Here is a 20,705-nt window from a genome sequence, read left to right on the forward strand (position 1 = left end):
GTCCAGAAAATGTAAAATCAGCGATTTTCAAAGTGGCTTAATAAATAGTAAAAAAATTCCAAAAAATGTAAAATTTGGTCTCCAAGCACATCTTAATATATATATATCGCATCTAACAGTTCGGATTGACTATTCAGACTTTGAAAACAGAGAAAAATGATTTGAAAGATAGAGTACATTTGGGTGCACAAAAATTTAGGTGCATTTGAACCCTCCTCTATATATATATATACACACATATATTTTATATTACTGTAAAGTACAAGATCTAAAATAAGATTATATCTGCGTCCATGTCAATTTGTTGTTTATAATTTGAAACTTATATTATTAAAAAAATATGTTGTAAATCAAGATTCGAATTAGATCAAATTAGATCCAAATAATATGGCTATTATAAATAATACTTGCGCTCAAAATAAAATAGAGATCAATTTAGATTTCAATTTAACTAACCAGAACAAACTTCAATAGAAAAATATCGAATAAATTTGTTGGATTAAATTTAAATATCATATATCAATAAAAAGAAAATCCATGGATTAGCATTTTTTATGATTGTTAGTGTGTGGCCGAAGCCTAACTAGGATTGCAACTCATAGATTTTCCAAAAAAATAATGATAAAAAGTACATGGATTAGCGAAAAAAAATTATTTGATCAGAATTGTCTATAGAGTTTCCAAAACCTATTTTTCACTTGTGTAAAGAATAAGAAAAATTTACAAATTCTATTTCTTGAAAAATACTAATGTTTTTGGTGTGATTTTACAAATACAAATGTTTTACTTTCTTGTTTAATTTGTCTTGTGCTTCTCATGTGAGGAACCAGTCAAACTAAGAATTTCATTTCATGTTTCTCCTCTGCGCGATTCACTTCCAATTAGAACCTTATTCGATCCTTTAAATGCTTAGCAGACAAATATTCGTGTTACATGAGGACCCGAAAAAAATTCGAAATGTTGAGAGTCGGCTCGTAGCACGGTAGCAACTAGCAAGCAAGCTTATGACGAAACTTTCTGGAGGCGAGCGATGTGGATCCACGTGTCACTCACATATATCCTCATTTGGTTACCGCGCGCTTACCATCTCTCTGTTTCACTTCCTATTCAGATCCCTTTTTTTAATCTCATTTTCCTTATTTTCAATTCTTTGACTTTATCCTGCCTCCTCAACCCTTTATAAACCCCATCTCTCCCCACGGTTTTCCAAATTACTTCTGCTCCACTATTCTTCATCTTCTTCCTTTTCTAATCAAGGTCCTCTTCATCTTGCATTATAAGATGTTAGATTCAAATAAAGGTGGTGCTCTGCCACTTGGTTCACTGAATCACATCTCATTCTTGTGCAGATCAGTGGAGGTTTCTCTTGATTTTTACAAGAATGTTCTGGGATTCACCTCTATCCGGCGACCTGGCTCGTTGGATTTTGACGGTGCCTGGTATGCACAAATCCGTTACTGCATGCGTACCTCCTTTCTTAATTATCATATCAACTTTTAATTGTGATAGTTCTTTTGTGCATGTCGATCTTTTAATCTGTGTTTCTTTTCCTTTTATGTTTTGTTATTTTATTTTAGGTTGTTCAAATACGGGATAGGAATCCATTTATTGCAATCTGCAGATTCAGAGGCAATGCCAAAGAAGACTGAGATTAATCCGAAGGATAACCACATCTCATTTCAGGTATAGCTTGAGATATTTAAGATTTACATTAATATTCAATATTACAGAAAGTGCGATTACACGCGGACAAAAATACAAATTACACGTGAATTTGCTACCATGTGTGAGGGCATAGTTAATAAAAGTGTTAGACGCATCCGTGTATAATTATTATTAACGTAGGTTTTTATGAATCAAATTTGTGTATAATTATCGTCATAGAATAAAATTCGTGTGTGATTGTTATTCTTTTTTGAAATAGAGTTTATATTGGACTAGCATTCATATTTGTTAACCATTGTACATATATATAAAAAACTATGAATTTAAACAAAACACATATAAAAAACACTACATGTACTAATATAAACAATATTTACAATTACATTGCACAAATGAAGTATGAACTAGCTCGTTATACCTATTTTAATAATAAAATTTACATTACACAAAAGTATGTGTACAGTTACATGAATAATGCCTAAAAAAATATGTTTGATAAGTGAATACAAATTTGAAAACTAGAGAGAAAGTAAAAGTAAATCCGAAAATTCAACCCAAGGTTTGAGACATTTTTCTACTTGTTTTGGCCCTAAAAATGCAATTCTTAGGTAAATCAGGAGCTTTCCGAATTGGAAAATTTTTCCATTTGTAGATCTCGCGAACTTTCCGAATTGGATCATACACTAAAATCGAACAATCGAACAAAAAGTTATGTCTGTTTGAATTTTTTTCGTCGCCAATCACCTTTTCGGTTTGCCATATAACTCGCTATTGTCTTATACGTTACGTTTAGAAGAAGTGATTTAGAGATCGAGAAATCAATGTGTAGAGAAGATTGTGCTTTAGAAATAATTGATATGTCTTAGAAAAGATCGATAAAAGTTTGTGTTTATCTACACATGGATGTTTCATTAGGATGTTTCCTAAGCAGTGTATTATTAATAGATTTTTTTTATTTGCATTTGAAAAATCATACACGGGACTTTTTATTTTCATACAACCTGTATCCGTATGTGATGAACTTTTTTATAGTAGTGATTCCAAACAAAAATAATTTAAATCCTAGAGAATAGAGAATCGATCACATTTTACCTATAGCGATTAAGTCAATGTCTTCTTCGTCAGAGATTACATACAATTCGGCTAAAGATTTTTGGACAGTGAAAAGACACCTCTTTGTTTAAAAAAATATATATTTATTATCTTATAAATTATTATAGGAAATATACTATGAATTGGTCCTTCAAAAAAATATACTATGAATTGGTCAGACATTGGGGTACATGTAACATAAACCAGCCTGTTAACAGAGACTCAATGCTAGCTTAGCTTGCACGAAACTAAAACAACTAAACAAGTACAAACGAGTTACATGTGACGCATCTTTCTCAATTTTCACAGTTGTTTTGTTACTATTGTTGCATTGTAGCTGTCAGACCCTGCCACTTGAAATTGTCGTCATAGTGGCCTCATGAGAAATTGTACGATAAATTGTACCTAGTACAGCTGTTTACTCAATCAAGCAACAATACTATTTATTTAATTTTTTAAATAAATGAAATCGACATTGTTGAAATGACAAAGATTTCATTAAATTTTTGTAATAATTAAATTATTTTTATGTTTGTAGTGTGAGAGCATGGCTTTAGTAGAGAAGAAGCTAAAGGAGTTGGGCATAGCATACGTCGAGCAACGGGTCGAAGAGGGAGGGATATATGTGGATCAATTATTTTTTCACGATCCCGACGGGTTCATGATTGAGATATGCAACTGTGACAACCTCCCGGTGATACCGCTCGGAAGTGGCGAACCGGTGAGGGTTTGCAAGAGGGTTAATGTGGAAATCATGCCTCAGCAAAAGGTAGCAATAATTCCATATGCTAGCACTGAAGAGTCACACATCACTTGTGCGTGAGTTGCACATATGACATATGTATGAATGGTGGTGGGGCATAGTTTGTCTGCTGGGTGTCTTCTGATGGATATTTAATTTATTTTATGGCCGATGTTTAATTAATTACTGTCTGGATTGAAAGTAAAGTTATTGTATGCAACTCAATTAGTGGGTTCTTAGTTCTTACGGTTGGACTTGTAGGCGATTTTGGTCTTTTCTAGAAATGTTGCTATATCAATAAACAAAGCTGTAGTTCTCTCTTCGGTTTCTTATGATAGTCAGCATCATGCTTTAGCAACTATATATGGTTTAGGTGTCTCCTCAAAAAAAAAAAAAAAAAAAAAAACTATGGTTTAGGTGTTTATAAAAAAAAAATCAATAAATAATTTGGTATATGTATTTTCAGTAGAACTAGATGTTTTTAAGTTTATCATCAAGTTTCTAAATTAACTTATTTTTAAAATTTATTGGATTGATTTCAAATAACAAATTCAAAACGCTAAAAATGATTTACTTCACGAATGATGCATTCACATATCAAAATTATTATTATTTTAATCAATTCAATATAAAGTCGAGAGGTAAAAAAATAATGACAAATGAACGCATTAAAATTAACTCATAAATCATTTTTTTACTACTTGACTTTATATTAAATTAATCCAACAAAATTTAAAAATTTGAAATGTAAACGTATTCCTTGCATAGTGAAAGTATACAATTTCAACGGTTTGAATTTGTCGTTTGAAGTCAATCTGATAGACTTTGAAGTTAAGCTAACAAAAAAGTTTGATGAACTTAATAACACCCTAGTTCTACTCGTGTATTTTTATTGATCCGAAACAGCACAGCTATATTCCCTGAGGTTCTTTTAAGGGTAAATTTCGCTGTATGTAACTAAACTTTGTTATTTGTCACAAATTGGTCACTCAAGTTTGATTTGTCTCTTTTGAGTCACTCAACTTTGTTATTTGTCTCAATCAAGTCCCTCTATACTTTTACATCCAAAATTTTAACAAAATATTCCTATTCCGTCCAAAAAATTAACGAAATATACTCATTCCATCCAAAATATTAACGGAATGAGCATATTCTATCCAAAAATACTAACGGAATTAGCATATTCCATTAAAATTTTGGATGGAAAAATATAGAGGGACTTGATTGGGACAAATAACAAAGTTTAGTGACTCAAAAGGGACAAATCAAACTTGAGTGACCAATTCGTGATAAATAACAAAGTTTAGTGACCTACAGCGAAATTTACCCTTATTTTAATTATTTTTCTAGTTATGTACTTTTAAATTAATAAAATTGAAAGAAACAAATTATAATTCCTCTTTTGCAATTTTTTAAATTAATAATGATGAAGAAGAAGACTATATGATTGGACATAATTGAAGTTCAGTAATTTAATAATGATACTGATTGAATAATCGGGACAATTGTTTTTGTGGAGAAGAAGATAATAGAAGCTCAGGGATCACATACAAAACATGAAATTTTATCTAATGAATTTATTGTTGGGATCAACTAACTATTCTTCAGTCAATTTTCCTCATTCACCCTCCAGTCAATAACTACTTGTGAGGACCATTAACTAACTGAACTTCATTAATTACTTGAGGACCACCTAATATTTGTTAGAGTTTATAACTAACGCGTGCAAATATGGATATCTATGCACGTAAGTGTTAATATAATATATCAAGTATTCATATCTAAGATACGAAGAATTTAAAAAAAAAATGTACACATCACACACACATCTTTTAGACGTTTTTAGAGTTTGGTTTCTTTTTTCTCAGTTCAGTCTCGTCAATATTTGGGACGATCTGTGAGGAAATTTGCAAATCTAAAAGCATGGACGTCTTCTACATAATTTTCTCTTTCAAATGAGATCCATGATGACGTACTTTCGGGTTGTACGTCGTGCAAGTATTCATACCTCGTCATGCAAGTTGTTTTGAATACCTTATCGTGTAAATATTCATATCTTGTCGAGCAAGTATTTGTACCTCGTTGTTCAAGTATTCATATCTCGTAATGCATATGTATATAATTCATGTCTGAAGTGTTTGTTCCTAACATATTTTATCAATATTTTTTCATATGACACAGGATGACGTCTGAAAATATTAATATTAAGTAGTGCAAGTATTTATACATCGTCATGCAAATGTAAATAGTTTATATGTCAAGTACTAACATAATTTATGAAATTTTTACTTTTCCGTATGGCACGGGATGATAAATGAAAGAATTAATTTCAAACATGGCAAGTATTCATACCTTATTATGCAAATGTTAATTTTGTTAGTGCACCATTTGAGTTAATTTTGTTCGGCTATATGATCAGAATTCAGACTAATCCGACTCACATCTATAATGCACGGGACCTTTAATTTAGTGCTGATTTAAATCGGACGGTCCAGATCTTAACTAAAAATTTTGAGTTTTCTCAGAGGATACGAATTCCAAACTGTCGGTACTCAGTAGTCAGTACTGAACTGATAATAAGTGTATTCTGGGTCTCTTATTAACGTAGTTCCCTTCATACTGTTCTTTGATGTCTTGTCAAGTATATATGTTTTGTTTGAAAAGTATTCAACTTAGCACATACACAAGATTTTTCTTGCCTTTTTTTTTTTTTTTCTGAATCAAGGTACGTGCGTCAGAATTTTGCTTATTTTCCAATCTAAATTTTCTTTCCACCACGCAACGCCCCAGTTACCAGAGTCCTGAAAGTAATATGAGGGGTCGCCAGTGTTGGAAGGAATCCTATGTAGGACTGTTAATATATTGGACTCGGATCAATAATGAATTTCAAATCAGATTCAAATAATTTTGAATTATTGTAATTTTCAAAGAGTAGAACTAACTGTAGTCAAGTTAGAATTAATCAAGGTTACAGACTAGTTAGCTATATATGCACAATGTAATGTCAGAAGCGTGAATCAAATTTTTTTTTATTTTTTATTTTTGAAAAACATGACTGAGGCTGTCGTTATTAATTAATAGAAATGTTAAATTTGACAACACACCCCACTAGCTAGCTAGATCGGTAGATCCTGTGTTAAATACTTAAATAGTACTGGAACGCATTGCACCTGAGATTTCTAAACTCCGCCTGTAAGAAGCGTGAATCATTCAACACAGAATATTTCAAACTTCATCTTCTTCCTCAAATACAGAATATTTCAAAATTCAAATCATTTAGATTTTTAATAGTTTGAATTCATCATTTGAAGTCAATTCTATAGATTCTTTTTAGTTAAACTCATCAAGTCCCTTAATAATAATTTCTAATTTATATGATTAATTATGATATAATATTTCAAAAGTGAATAATGTATATAACTTTAAGACAACTCAAATTATTTAGTATACTAGAAAAATTTGTCTCGGATCCTTTAACAATTTAGGATACGCATTAATTGTACTAGTTCTATATGCAGATCCAATAAGCTATTGAATATAACTTTTGATACATATGCGGATTCATTTATGCCGATTCTGATTGAATTATCGGATTAAGAAATATTAATGGACAGCTCTAATATGTCCATTGAAAGCGGGGAAAAATTGGTACTGCAACGGTACCATATAGAGGTTTTTTTTTACCTTGCAGATGCTCTGAGTTTGTAAATTCAGTCCACTTGGGGTTGGTTTTGTATATATTCTCATCAATAAATTTTTGACAGCCTCTGCCAATTTCTTAAAAATATATATATATATATATATATATTCCTAGGTTTATAAAGTGTTTGGAATACTCAGCCACTATGTTTATGCTAACATTTATATAGCAATATATATATTCACATAAGTCGTATTGATTGATATGCCTGAACAGCACAAAAGAAGAAGAAAAAATTTAAATAAATAAACGTACTGAAAGCAATTAATTAAAGCATGGTTAGAACGGAAAAAAAAAACTCCACGGAATTTTAAACCAATTTGATTATTTTGGTTCTTCATAATTTAATACCCACTCCATAAATATAAACAATATCGACAACATTCCTTTTTATTCAATACAAATCTTGACAACTCACACAATTAAAAAATAAAGTAAAATACAATCTTAACAACTATAAGATACAATTAATTAATATAGTCTTCTATAATATTCAATTAGCAATGTGCATCATCAATTCACCACTGGTACCATATCCTATTACTGATAAACATTAGTGAGATACTAAAATCACAAAAAAATTAAGTCATTGTTAGTAATAGATCGAAATAATATACTAAGGTACTAAAGATGTTTGGTCGATCAATAATTTAACGAACATAGAAAACACCTGTCAAGTCTGATTAGAGCTTAATTAGCCGGGTCAATTTCCAGAATTGGGTCTTCACATTTTACTTTTTTTTTCTGGACTGATTTGGGAATTCGGTCTCTCTTTATTTTGAAATAGGGGGCTATCTCTGATAGAAACATCTTGTTCCTGGAAGAAACAAGGGCTGTCCTTGGCAGAAATAACTTGTTCCTAAAAGAAAAAACAGGGGCTATCTCTGGCAGAAACAACTGGGCTGTCATTGGCAGAAACAAGGCCGAAACATAATCACATAAATACAAGGTGTTCCTGAAAAACTGAAACAGAACAGAAACAGAAGCCGAAACAGAGAAAAACGTGGAGACCGAATTCCCCTGCTTGTAGCTCTTCATTAACATGGAACAACTATTATTTTCTTTCTTTCTTGATCGACAACAAGGGGAAGCGTTATGGTGGACTGTGAAAGCCATATATGGAATCCATCAAGTCATCAAAGAGCACCTTTATTTAAGCAAATTACCGATTCTCCATTGAAGGCGTGGCAACGATCTGATGGACTTCAGACCAAATTTAGCTCAATATTTGATCGGAGTCATCAAATCAACATCAAAATTCATGCACAATTGATCTACATGAATTTTTAATCTTAAAGTTGATCACACTAATCTTATTACGAATTGGAAGATACTGACCGGAAGTCAAACCAAATATGATATGATGTGATTCCCTCATTTGTCTATTCAGTCAGAAACTGACCCACGACAGGTCGTTTTGGAGATTATACTGGCATGAGATCAAACATGATGTGGTCAGCGTGGTTTAGAGTTTTCATTTGAGGAACATTGATCTAGCAAGTTTTCACACCACGCGGCCACGGGTTGCAACAGTATCCCGCCGTAAGCATACAACACCGTGTATGCTTACAAGGCAATTAACAATTCAGTCAGACAATAATAATATAAAACAAGTTTCTAAATATAAATCAGAGTACACAGTCTGGTCAGAATATAATACATCCAAAAATATCTCATCCGGATACTAACCATGAGGTCTACTCTAAAGCTATACAACAAAACATATCTAGAGTCATATGATGGTAGACTACTAAGGCCTACTACTCGCGTGCCTCTCCGGAATCAGTCGCACCAGTACCTGTAAAATAACCCGAAGGGTGGGGGACTCTATTCTACTGATCCATAGAAATAGTGAGTTAGCAAGAGTAGAACTAGTGGAGATAGTGATATTAATAAAATATTTAATTCTTTTTCATTAGAGTTAGTTTAAATATTAAATTAGTATTAAATAAAATATTTGATTAATATTAAATAAATATAATATTGTATTAGATTAATATTAAATAAAATATTACTTGAAAAATTAAATGTAATATAATATTAGTTTAAAATATAGATTAGTATTAAATAAATATAATATCAAATTAGATTAATATTAAATAAAATGTTAGATTAAATATCATATAGTAGTCATTTAAATATTAATGCAATGTAAATACTAGTTTAAATATTATATTAGTATTAAATAAATATAATATCATATTAGATTAGATTAGTATTAAATAATTTTTTTGATTTAATGTAATATAATACTAGTTTAAATGTTAAATGTAATATAATATTAGTTTAAATGTTAAATGTAATATAATATTAATTTAAAATATAAATTAGTATTGAATAAATAAAATGTTAGATTAAATATATTAATATTAAATATAAAAATTAATGTAATATAATATTAGTGTAAATATTAAGTGTTGAATGTAATATAATATTAGTTTAAATGTTAAATTAGCATTAAATAAATATAATATCATATTAGATTAGATTTGTGTTAAATAAAATATTATATTAAATTTAATACAATATTAATTTAAATGTTAAATGTAATATAATATTACTTTAAATATTATATTAGTACGGAGGGTTCTGATACCAAATGTTTTATATTTTTCATCATATCTCATATTTTATATTTTTTTTTCAAAGTCTAAATTGTTGATCTGCTCAACATGATATCCATACTAGTTTGGGGATGAAATTTTATAATTTTGGAGATTTTTTTGCTATTTTTTTAAGATAGATACAAAATCATTGTTTCTAGACTGTTAAAAAAAAGTGATTTTCTATCCATCTAAAAAATAGTAAATTTTTTTCAAAAATTATAAAATTTCATCCCCAAATATATTTTAGTATGAGTATGATATGGAGCGGTTCAGATCGACAGTTCGGATTTTAGAAATAAAGATATAAAATATGAGGTATGATGAGGTATGAAAAATATGAGATATTAGAAACCTAAACAAAATATTAGATTAAATATAATATGATATTAGTTTAAATGTTAAATATAATATAATATTAATTTAAATATTAAATTAGTATTAAAAATATTAGTTTAAATGTAATAAAATATTAGTTTAATATTAAATGTAATATAATATTAGTTTAAATATTAGATTAGTTTAATTGTTAAATTATTCATTCCTTCATTGCTATTTCGAATATACAATTCAAACGGCATTCTTACTAATTCAAATAGTTGAAAGTTAGCACTATTTTCAAACTACTCGGGTTAGCACTATTTTCAATCACTAATTCAAATCGCTATTTTTATACTAATCCTTGTACCATCCAAACATAACCTCAGTAGCTCCTAATAAGAATCTCAAGAAAAAAAAGAAAAAAGACTGGTCGTTTTGGAGAGAAACTGAGGATCGGGCGATGCGTCTGATCTGCTCCAAATCAGACGGATGTAAAGGACCAGAAAGCAGTTGCTCGCATAGGCTGTTGGATGGAAATCATGTCGCACCAAAAAGAGTCCAATGCATAAGGATTGCATATTTTCATGTTCAGAGTTAGAACTACATTTTTTGCTGGAACTGATTTTATTTCTAGTTCCCATCTAATCTATCATATTCAACTCTTTTATATTATTTATTTACTTGTTTTCAATAGTTCCTAAACAGTAAAAGGACTGTTTATACTTGTAGTATTTCTGTAATGCATAAGATATTCGGTCTCATTAATTAATAAACACAGTTAAGAATCCACTTTCTTACTCTCCATCACATTATCTGAAAACAATAATTATATATTTTTTAAGTGAACTATACATTAATTAACGATCATATATTTGTTGTTATGCCTGAGATTCGTTATTTTGTAGACACTACTATTGTATTTTTTATCATTAATGTGTTATTTGCTTTCACAGATTTCTGACATATTTTTTCTACTCATCAACGACTCATAATGACAACAGCAACTAAATTATGTCAATAATAATAATCAAAAGTACTGATCCAAATTTAACCTAAACAAATATAATTTTAAGGTATTAGGTTTAAACAAAAATCAAAATAAGTAATACGCAGATTAGATTTACCGTTTACGTATTCTTTAACCAAAAAGAAATACAATTTTCTATCAAATGGTCCATCTCACATTTCTACCTTTCAACTTGGGCCCCTACACTGTCTTCGGAAAATGTGCTGAAAACAAACAATAGCGCGAATAATTCACTATATAAGCCATCGAAATGGTCAAACAAATTTCGGAAAAAACTGTCAAAGTATCATTTTAGAAACTTTTCACTACATAACAGCAAAATATAATTAGAAATTATGCCATCAAGAAAAAGTTCATTTTTAATTTGTGAGCACTTCTTTGATTGCTAGGATCACGAGGACAGATTAAATACATCACTAATTAATCAAATAAACAAGTAGTGTTGAACAACGAAAGATAAGAAATTTCTTTTAGGGTGCGTTTGCAAGAATAGTACAATTCTATCGTTTAGATTAATAAGCAAGAATAACGCTAATTCTAAAAATAACTCTATTTTTAGAGTAATTCAAATATAAAATAGTAAATAAAAATAGTTATTAATTTAAAAACAGTGCTAACTCATACTATTTTTTTTTTTTAAGGTAAGTGGTTTTAAATGCCAACTAACAATTTCATTGATAAGAAAACCAAATTTATAATTAACAAGTTAAATAACTCTCCAATATAAAATCTGATATTTTATTCTCACAAAATTATTCAAATTATTCAAAATAACTCTAATTTTCTAATTTCACTTATATACACTCATAATTATTCTATCGCTCTCTACAACCAGATTCGTTATTTCGACCGTCGTCTCGCTCCGATGCACAGATCTACTCACACACGCTCCGATCAAGATGGCGTAGAGATTCATTACTCCGAGCTCCAACGATATCACACTCTCAGCTCCGATCGGCTCCACTTGGCTCTAATTCCTCCCCTCTCTCTCATTCTTCTCTCTGCTCAAAAAAGTAGAGCCGAGAGAGAGAAAAGAAGCTATGTTAGAGGTGAGATCTAAAAGAGTGAGAGAAACAAACTAGAGAAGAAAAGAGAAGTGGGAGAAAAAACGGTGGCGGCTACTAGAATTTTGAATCACCCAAATATCACATCGGTGGGTTTTCTTTTACCAACCCATACTATTCTTGATGATCCAAACGGACCCTAATGAATTGAGTATTGCATGCATGCATTTTGTCTACATTTTGCCATACAAACTATTTATCTACTCGTGTATGTTGTAATTAATTAGTACTCTGTCAGGCAATATGGGTGTGTTCCGATGGCATCAGACCAAGCTGTCTTGTTCACAACAAGGTTCATGGTTCATGGGAACAAATTTAAAAACCGTATTGAGTAAGTGTATACGAATTCTTAATGCAAATCAGACTGCTACGATCGTCGATCCAATACCCATCGAACCGCTTTCACTCCCTCTATAAGATACAATATATCCACAATCTTTAGCTTGAAGTAAACGAAACAACACAGTTTTCTTTGAATTATGATCTTCCATTAAATGGCATAAAAACTCAGTACGTTTCTTTTATTTATTTTTATAAATACAATTTGACGGCATGTCAGCTATGCAATTTGACGGCCATATGTCCTTTTTGCTCTTTGTAAGATCAGGGTACAGGATCAAGGAGGGATGTACAGAAAGTTGGAATCTAGGCAAACAATACGGGACTGAGAGGGTCCGGAGGTGGTACAATGTAGTTTGGGCGGCAGGTACTTGGGCTCTGTGGAAAGAAAGGAACATGAGGTTTTTCTCCAATAAACGTAGGCCGGTGAACAACTTAATTAGTCAATGATACAATACATGATATTCAACTCTGGATGCAGAGTGTGTAACAGAAGTTCCGAGGGTTTACGTGGCCATGGAGAGAAGTATTATTGTACCCTCCTCAAGGCAATAGGGGCGAATTAGTTTTATCGTTTACTGTTTAGCGTTTACCCTTCACTTTTTACTTTTTATCTTTCTTGTAAGGACGTAGGATTCTTTCTATTATCCTTTTCAATATTTTTTTTTTTATATATATATCAATCAATCTGTTAGCGGCGAAACACCGCCAACTATCAAAAAAATAAATAAATACAAGACGTATACTGAAAAATCACTTTATAATTAAGCTTATCCAAAATATGCTCCAAGGGCCCAGATTCAACAACGTGAGGAAACGTGCCTACGGGATTTACTCAGGAAAAAAAAAAAAAAAAACGTGAGGAACTTGGTAGTTGATATTGGTCCCAATTTCCGTTCGGCCATCTCAATTTCATCAGACATTGAGACTCAGAATTCACTGTGACGGGTACAGAGATGATAATTATGAAACGAACCTTTCAGAGAATACGATTTACGACACCATCCTTCTATTAGACATAGAAATATAGAATGAACCAGCCAACGACGTTCCACACATAATAGTGTGTCCGCTGCGCCATAGAGAATCTAGTTTTATGTCCGTCCCGAAACCGAAAATTACAAACAAGACGAGAGCGTATCCTCTGAGATGATTCTAGTGCCGGACAACAAGCGGTTGTGTTGTACACATCTTATCCAGCTAGGTCTATAGATTTTTCATTATCTTTGTGTCAAGCGGATCTTAATATCTCACAAAACCATACTTGTTGAACCCGCTTGTCTTGCGAGCCTGTGAGATGAGTCCGCTACTTTATTTAATTCGGTTTTGAATTTGTTTGGATCCGATTTGAACTTTGAAAAATGAACTAGATGAAAATTTTGTAGTGCCTTTTTTTTTCATATAACTAAAAAGTATATGATCTACAATAAAATTAAATCTTCATCATTGTTATTTTTTTTTTATAATTTGAAACATTGTTATCAAACAAATATGTTGTAAATCAACATTCGATTTAAATCAAATTGGATCCAAAATTACTATAACAAAATATATGGGTTTTGTTTTATCCTATAATACTTGCCAACAGAATGAAACGGAGATCAAACCAGATTTCACTTTAATTAAGCAGAAGAACAGAAAATTTTCGAATAATTTTGCATAAGAATCATAAAATATCAATCTTTTTTTTTTTTGTGATATCTTATGATTGTTAGTTTATGGACGTATTCCAACTTAGAGCGAAGTAGATCTAATGTCTATCGGACCTATTTTAGGTTTCAAAGACTTCAAGACCGTCCGATCTATTTTAATATTTGTGCTCAATTATTTTATACACAGATCTTTAAACATATTGGACGGTCTTCAAACTCATTGAACTTAAAAAATAGATTTGATACTCATCGAAATTATTCCGAACTTGTATTTAACTTGTAGAAAACAAAAGATAATGATAATGCAATTAATAGATGAATAAAGAAAGAAGTTAAGAACAAAAAAGAAAAGAAAAAAATATTTAATCAGAAATGTCTTATTAGTCATTACAGAGTAACTTGCGTAAAGAGGATTAAAAAAAAATTCAAATTTAAATTCTTTCAAAATACATTTGTTGTTGGCGTGATTTTTTTGCAAAATTCAATTTTTTTTTTTTTTTATTTGTCTTGTTTCTAACATGAGGAATCAATCAAACTCGAATCTTATTCACGTTCAGAGATACTAAAGAGTACGATACCGAATGGAGGCATTTTTCATACCTATACAGCATAGAATTAATCTTATCTATATCTTACTTTTCTGAAATTTTTATATCTAACATTTTTTGAAAAAAAAAAAAAAACTAAAAAGCTCAGATTTCTGAAGAATTCGAAATCTACCATAGCCGTAGAACACCAGTGTAAACTCAAATACCGGAGTCCGCACTATACCGATGCGGACACAGATTGGAGTCCGCACCAGTGTTATGCAGCCCATCATTTTTCTTTTTTTTCTTTTTTTTGTCTAAAGAAACGAAACTTTTGTTTCTTGGATTTCGTATCCTTTGAGAGGAATCAAATTTTTGCCGGCCCAATATTTTATTTCAAAGTTGAAATCGGGGTAAGAAAAAAAAGGAATAGGCTGGGTCGCAGAATATCGGTGTGGATTTCAATATGAGACCGGATCGGCATATTACGGACCTCAGTATTTGAGTCCGCATCGGTATTTTGCAGTCGTGGTAGATTTCAAATTCCTTAGAAATCGGAATTTTTTTTTATTTACTTTTTTTTTCAAAAAATGATAGAAATAAAAATTTCGGTTTACTTTTATCCGCTATATTTTGGCTTTAATCATATTCAATTATATAAAAAAATACTAATTAAATAGAAATTTAAATGTTTAATAACTTAATTTTATTGGAAATTACAAATAGAAATTCTATGATTTAAAAAAAAATACAAATAGAAATTATATAAATATTGTATAAATTAATTTTAATTGAATACAAAATAGTTATTATTCATATTTTACTCAACAAGCTAACAAATATTTTTTAATTATTCATACAGATATTTATTTAAGTTAATATAAAAAATTCTTAATTATATTTGTCTTATTGAATAAGATACATGTCAGATAAACGGTTAAATCACGTTTCTCCTTGCGCGATTCACTTCCATAATTAGAGCCATGTTACAGTTAGATCCGTATTCGATCCTTTAAATCCGATAATTATCAGATATGTTAACAGTCGCAGCTTGCCAAGCGTGACATAGGTAGCAAGTTTATCACGGAACTTTCTGGATCCAAACGACGTGGATCCACGTGTCAGTCGAATATATCTTCATTCAACACCCCTCCACTACAACTTTACTCTCTTGGTAACACTTACCATCTCTTCGTTTCACCTCCCTTCATTTTCCTTCACCCCTTTTTATCCTTTCTTATTTTCTCTTCTTTGGCTTTACTCTGCCTCAAACCCTTTATAAACGCCATTTCCCTCACGGTTTCTCAAAATTAGTTCTCACTTATTAACCATTGTTCAATTATATTTCTGCTCTACTGTTCTTCCTGTGCTTCTTCTTTTTTCTAATTAATTAAGGTCTTCTTCATCTTGCATTAAAAGATGTTAGATTCAAAGAAAGGTGGTGCTCTACCACTAAGTTCACTGAATCACATCTCACTCTTGTGCAGATCAGTGGAGGCTTCTCTTGATTTTTACCAGAATGTTCTGGGCTTCACCCCAATCCGGCGACCTGGCTCGTTGGATTTTGACGGTGCATGGTATGCACAAATTACCTCCTTTTAATATCATTTCAACTGTTAACAGCGATATTTCTTTTGTGCATGTCAATTCTTTTAATCTGTTTTGTTCTTATTAAGGTTGTTCAAATACGGGATTGGAATTCATCTATTGCAATATGCAGATCCAGAAGCATTGCCAAAGAAAACTGAGATTAATCCAAAGGATAATCATATCTCTTTTCAGGTATAGCTTGAGATAATTAAGATTTACACTAATAGTCCAAACAAAAATAATTTTTATCTCAGAGAATTAGTCTTTTGTCTAGCTCTCAAGTGACCTTTTGTATGAGAGATCGTACAAAATCTGGCGAGAGATTTTTGGATATTGAAAGGCTTGATCGATCCCTCAATTTGTTTAGAAAAGTAATTTTTATCTCATAAATTATTTATAGGATATATACTGGAACTGGTCCGACATTGTATTTGTGGTACATAAACCAGCCTGTTAACGGTAACTAATTAATACTTGCACGGAACTAAAACAACTAAACAAATACAAACGAGTTACCATGTGACGCGTCTCTATCAATTTTCACAACTTCCTTTAATTGTAAGGAAGCAGTTGTTTTGTAGCATTGTAGCGTGACAGACCCCGCCACTTGAAATTGTCACCATAGTGCACGAGAAATTGTACCTAGTACAGCTGTTTAGTACTCAATCAAGCGACAGTACATTTTTTTTTAAATAAATAAATAAAATCAACATTATTGAAATGACAAAGGTATCATTAAATTTTTGTAGTCATTCCTTGTGTAAATTGTTTTCTGTTTGTAGTGTGAGAGCATGACTTTAGTAGAGAAGAAGCTGAAGGAGTTGGACATAGCATACATCCAGCAACGGGTTGAAGAGGGAGGGATATATGTGGATCAATTATTTTTTCACGATCCAGACGGGTTCATGATCGAGATATGCAACTGCGACAACCTCCCGGTGATACCGTACGAAGGTGGCGAACCAGTGAGGGTTTGCAAGAGGGTTAATTTGGGAACCATGCCTCAGCAAAAGATGGCAATTCCATATGCTAGCACTGAAGAGTCACATGTCACTTGCGCATGACGGCATGAGTTGCATATTTGCATGCATGGTGGTGGCTGGTGGGGCATGGGTGTCTTATTAAGTGAATGGCTGATGGCTGATGGGATATTTTATTTAATGGCCCATGTTTACGACCTGTATTAAAAATAAAAATATATTGGATGCAACCCATTTAAGTGGGTTCTTATGTCATGGTTGGACTTCTAGGCCTTTTTGGTCCTTTGTATAAATGTTGCTATCAATAAAAATTAAGCTGTAGTTTTCTTCTTTGTCCGTTGTTCTGTCCTGTTTCTTATGATGGTGACCGTCATGTGTTAGCAACTTCGTTTGTGGTGTTTCTTCGGAACTTCTCATTTGTTGGTTTCTTTTGTTTTACACACTTACTACGAGATCGTTTGTGAGTTAGTAAACAAATTGTATTATTGATTAAAAGGTAACGTCTTCCTGAGAAAAGGTAACGTCTGAGAAAAGGTAACGTCCTCAGGGCTACAGTCCTTCGAAAATTTTCGCGTATAAATTTTTCTTCCTTTTAATTTAGTTCCGACACGTTTTTTCGGCCACACGTTTTCAACTGCCATAACCGGCAACGACGCTGTCTCCACTATTACAGTTGTCATTTTTTCCATTTAAGCCCTTTCTTTTTTTACTGCTTTTCTTTTCTTTTGAAAATTGAATCGTTTTTTGAATCTTTTTTTTCTTTTCTGATCTGATTTTTTTTCTTTCTTTTTTCTTCTTTGTTTCAATCGAGTATTGAGTCGCAGAATCAAAGATCAGCATCTCCCCTTGTTGTAGTTTTAGTGTCGTTTGCCTATTTAATATCATCGTTGAGGAGCATCAGCATTGACGAACAGCATCGAAGTTTTGAAAGCTATAGGTCATTTTTCTCATTCAATATGTATGTTCACAGGATAATATGTGTATGTTCATAGGATAATATGTGTATGTTCACAGGATAATATTTGTATGTTAATAGGATAATATTTGTATGTTCACAGGATAATATGTGTATGTTCACAGGATAATATGTGTACATACAAATTATTGAATAGAGACCTTGTAGAAGGTGCCCAAAAAAAATTATCGAATAATTAAAATAAAAAGATAATTTATTATTTAAAAAAAAAGAATTTATGGGTATATTTGTAGAATTTAAATTTGGTCCCGGTTCGATATATACATTCTAGAAGGTGGTCGTTAAATATCTTCTAGAAGGTGGTCCCCAGTTTAACTGCCGATTGTACTTCAATTGTACTTTGTTTATTGACCACGCGTTTTCAATAGCTTTCACGTGTTTTCATCTGGGACCACGTGGTTTCATCTGCAGAACATCAATTGAACTTGTTTATAGGATTATTTTCATAATATTACAAGATCTAATGAACTTGTTTATAGGATTAGTGTAAAAAGTCCGAAAATTTTCGGGGGACTGAGGGCCGAGGACTATTAGCTGCTTCCTTCGAAATTGTTGGATACGAATCATTATATGTGAGTAGACCCAATTTTACATTTTTTTTGAGAAATTTTTTACTATTTATTTAGATTTTTTAAAAATTGATGTAATTTAATATGGAGATCAACTTAAACGGTTCAGATCGACGTTTTGAACTTTAAAATCGCAAAATATGACTATGAAGTAAAACACTTGTTTTACTTCGCGAGGCATCGTAGCCCAACTCTATATATAGAGTAGAACTAGGGTGTACGTAAGTTCACCAAACTCTTTGATGAACCCAAGTCTAAACTTCATCGAATTAGTTTCAAATGACGAATCTAAACTGTTGAAATCCGCCTACCTTACGAGTGAGAGTGATGCATCTACATGTAAAAGATTTGAACTTTCGAATTAATTTAGTATAAAGTCAAGTGGTCAAAATTAGAAGGTAAATAAATTAATTTTAATGCATTCATTTTTGAGCTTTTTTGACTGCTCGACTTTATACTAAATTAGTTCGAAAGTTTAAAACTTTCACATGTAGATACATCACTTGTAATGTAGACAAATTTCAACAGTTCGGATTCATCGTTTGAAGCCGATCCGATGAGTTTTAGACTTGAGTTCACAAAGTGACTTGGTGAACTTAAGAACACCCTAGTTCTACTCATATATATATATATATATATATATATAGAGAGAGAGAGAGAGATGGGCTACGGTACATTGCAATGCATAGGATTCTTTGTACATTGCACTATAAATCACGTGATTCAAAGTCCAAATAACCGATCCAAACCATTAATCTTGTTGTTCATATTAATGTGTTTAGAGATCAAAATTTACATTTTTTGAAAAAATTTTACTATTTTTTTAGATTTATTGAAAATCGCTGTTTTTTATGGTCCAGATTTGTCTCAAAACAGTGATTTCCAATAAATCTTAAAAAATAGTAAAAAAAATTTTCAAAAATGTAAAATTTGGTCTCCAAACACATATTAATATGGACAACAAGATGAATGGTTTGGAACACATATTAATATGGACAACAAGATATACTTATATACTGTTCAATGGAATTTTCAAATGAGAACACAGATTTCAGATATTACAAGTGATGAAATTTTGAGTTTTCAAATTAAAGTTTCAACAGTTTGATCGATCAATAATATAACGAACATGAAAAACACCTGCTGAAGTGCTGAGTCAATTTTCGATTCATCTCTGTGTCCTTGCACGATAGCTAGGCTATTGATAACAATATTTGTTTTTTGAAAAACTTGACAAAGACTGTCAAGCATTTTATATTGATAACAATGTTGATGGCTAAAATATAGCTCTTCTTCTTGTAGAGACTCCTTGTGAAGTGTTGTTGAACGTCATTTCACCCTCATTTCCTCTAAAAAAAATAATAGCATTTTTTAATTAGAAATGACTATTCATGTCGGGCTTGTTCGACTCGAGTGGGAATGAAAAATAGATTGGAATAGAGGCTCTATTCCAGTCAAACAAGTAAAGAATTGAATATGAACTTTTGTAGTCAAAACTCTAGTTTTTTTTTAAGTCTTTGTTTATTTCTCTATAAATTAATTTTCTATTTGAAAGAGATAGTGAAATAGAAAAATTAGCATTTTTTTAAAAGATGAAATTGATGAGATTGGGTGATAGCATAGTTTGTTAGAAGAAAAGGTCGAGTGTTCGAACCTCACTCATAACTTTGCAACTTCTGCGTAACTTTAAAAAGAAAAGAAGATGAAATTAACTCATTTATCGATATTCTTTCACTATTTCATACTTTCTTCAACTAAACTCTACAGAAATTGTGTGAAATAGAAGTTTGTCAAACATGCCCTTCTTTCTTTCTTTATCGACATCAATAAAAGGCGTGACAGTGGAGGCCAAGCGTAT

General features: G+C 31.3%; 2 protein-coding genes across 3 annotated transcripts; both read left to right on the forward strand.

The window, feature by feature from the left end:
- The first annotated feature begins 1,214 nt into the window (after positions 1 to 1,214).
- Positions 1,215 to 3,614, forward strand: LOC144571699 (glyoxylase I 4-like). Its single transcript, XM_078321061.1, has 3 exons — positions 1,215 to 1,439; positions 1,578 to 1,683; positions 3,296 to 3,614. The coding sequence occupies exons 1-3, from the start codon at positions 1,282 to 1,284 to the stop codon at positions 3,578 to 3,580; spliced, it is 549 nt and encodes a 182-aa protein (XP_078177187.1). The 5' UTR covers positions 1,215 to 1,281; the 3' UTR covers positions 3,581 to 3,614.
- LOC144571700 (glyoxylase I 4-like) lies at positions 1,512 to 17,634 on the forward strand. 2 transcript variants are annotated; one of them, XR_013517557.1, is made up of 5 exons: positions 1,512 to 1,521; positions 16,076 to 16,309; positions 16,409 to 16,514; positions 17,105 to 17,441; positions 17,504 to 17,634. XR_013517557.1 is itself a non-coding variant. In XM_078321062.1 (4 exons), exons 2-4 carry the CDS (start codon positions 16,152 to 16,154, stop codon positions 17,384 to 17,386), a joined length of 546 nt encoding a protein of 181 aa, XP_078177188.1. In that variant the 5' UTR covers positions 1,512 to 1,521; positions 16,076 to 16,151; the 3' UTR covers positions 17,387 to 17,447. The 2 variants fall into 2 exon arrangements, 1 of the variants encoding a protein (XP_078177188.1); XM_078321062.1 differs by lacking the exon at positions 17,504 to 17,634 and having other exon boundaries at positions 17,105 to 17,447.
- The last annotated feature ends 3,071 nt before the right edge of the window (positions 17,635 to 20,705 follow it).

This window comes from Carex rostrata, chromosome 19 (genome assembly GCF_964058835.1).
Source record: "Carex rostrata chromosome 19, lpCarRost1.2, whole genome shotgun sequence".
In the NCBI taxonomy this organism is placed as follows: Eukaryota; Viridiplantae; Streptophyta; class Magnoliopsida; order Poales; family Cyperaceae; genus Carex; species Carex rostrata.

Excerpts from the sequence above, each read along its gene's own strand:
- LOC144571700 (XM_078321062.1), top strand. The coding sequence starts at position 16,152 with ATGTTAGATTCAAAGAAAGGTGGTGCTCTACCACTAAGTTCACTGAAT. Across the intron at positions 16,310-16,408 it reads TTGGATTTTGACGGTGCATG|GTTGTTCAAATACGGGATTG; the intron begins GTATGCACAAAT and ends GTTCTTATTAAG. Across the intron at positions 16,515-17,104 it reads ATAATCATATCTCTTTTCAG|TGTGAGAGCATGACTTTAGT; the intron begins GTATAGCTTGAG and ends TTCTGTTTGTAG.
- LOC144571699 (XM_078321061.1), top strand. The coding sequence starts at position 1,282 with ATGTTAGATTCAAATAAAGGTGGTGCTCTGCCACTTGGTTCACTGAAT. Across the intron at positions 1,440-1,577 it reads TTGGATTTTGACGGTGCCTG|GTTGTTCAAATACGGGATAG; the intron begins GTATGCACAAAT and ends ATTTTATTTTAG. Across the intron at positions 1,684-3,295 it reads ATAACCACATCTCATTTCAG|TGTGAGAGCATGGCTTTAGT; the intron begins GTATAGCTTGAG and ends TTATGTTTGTAG.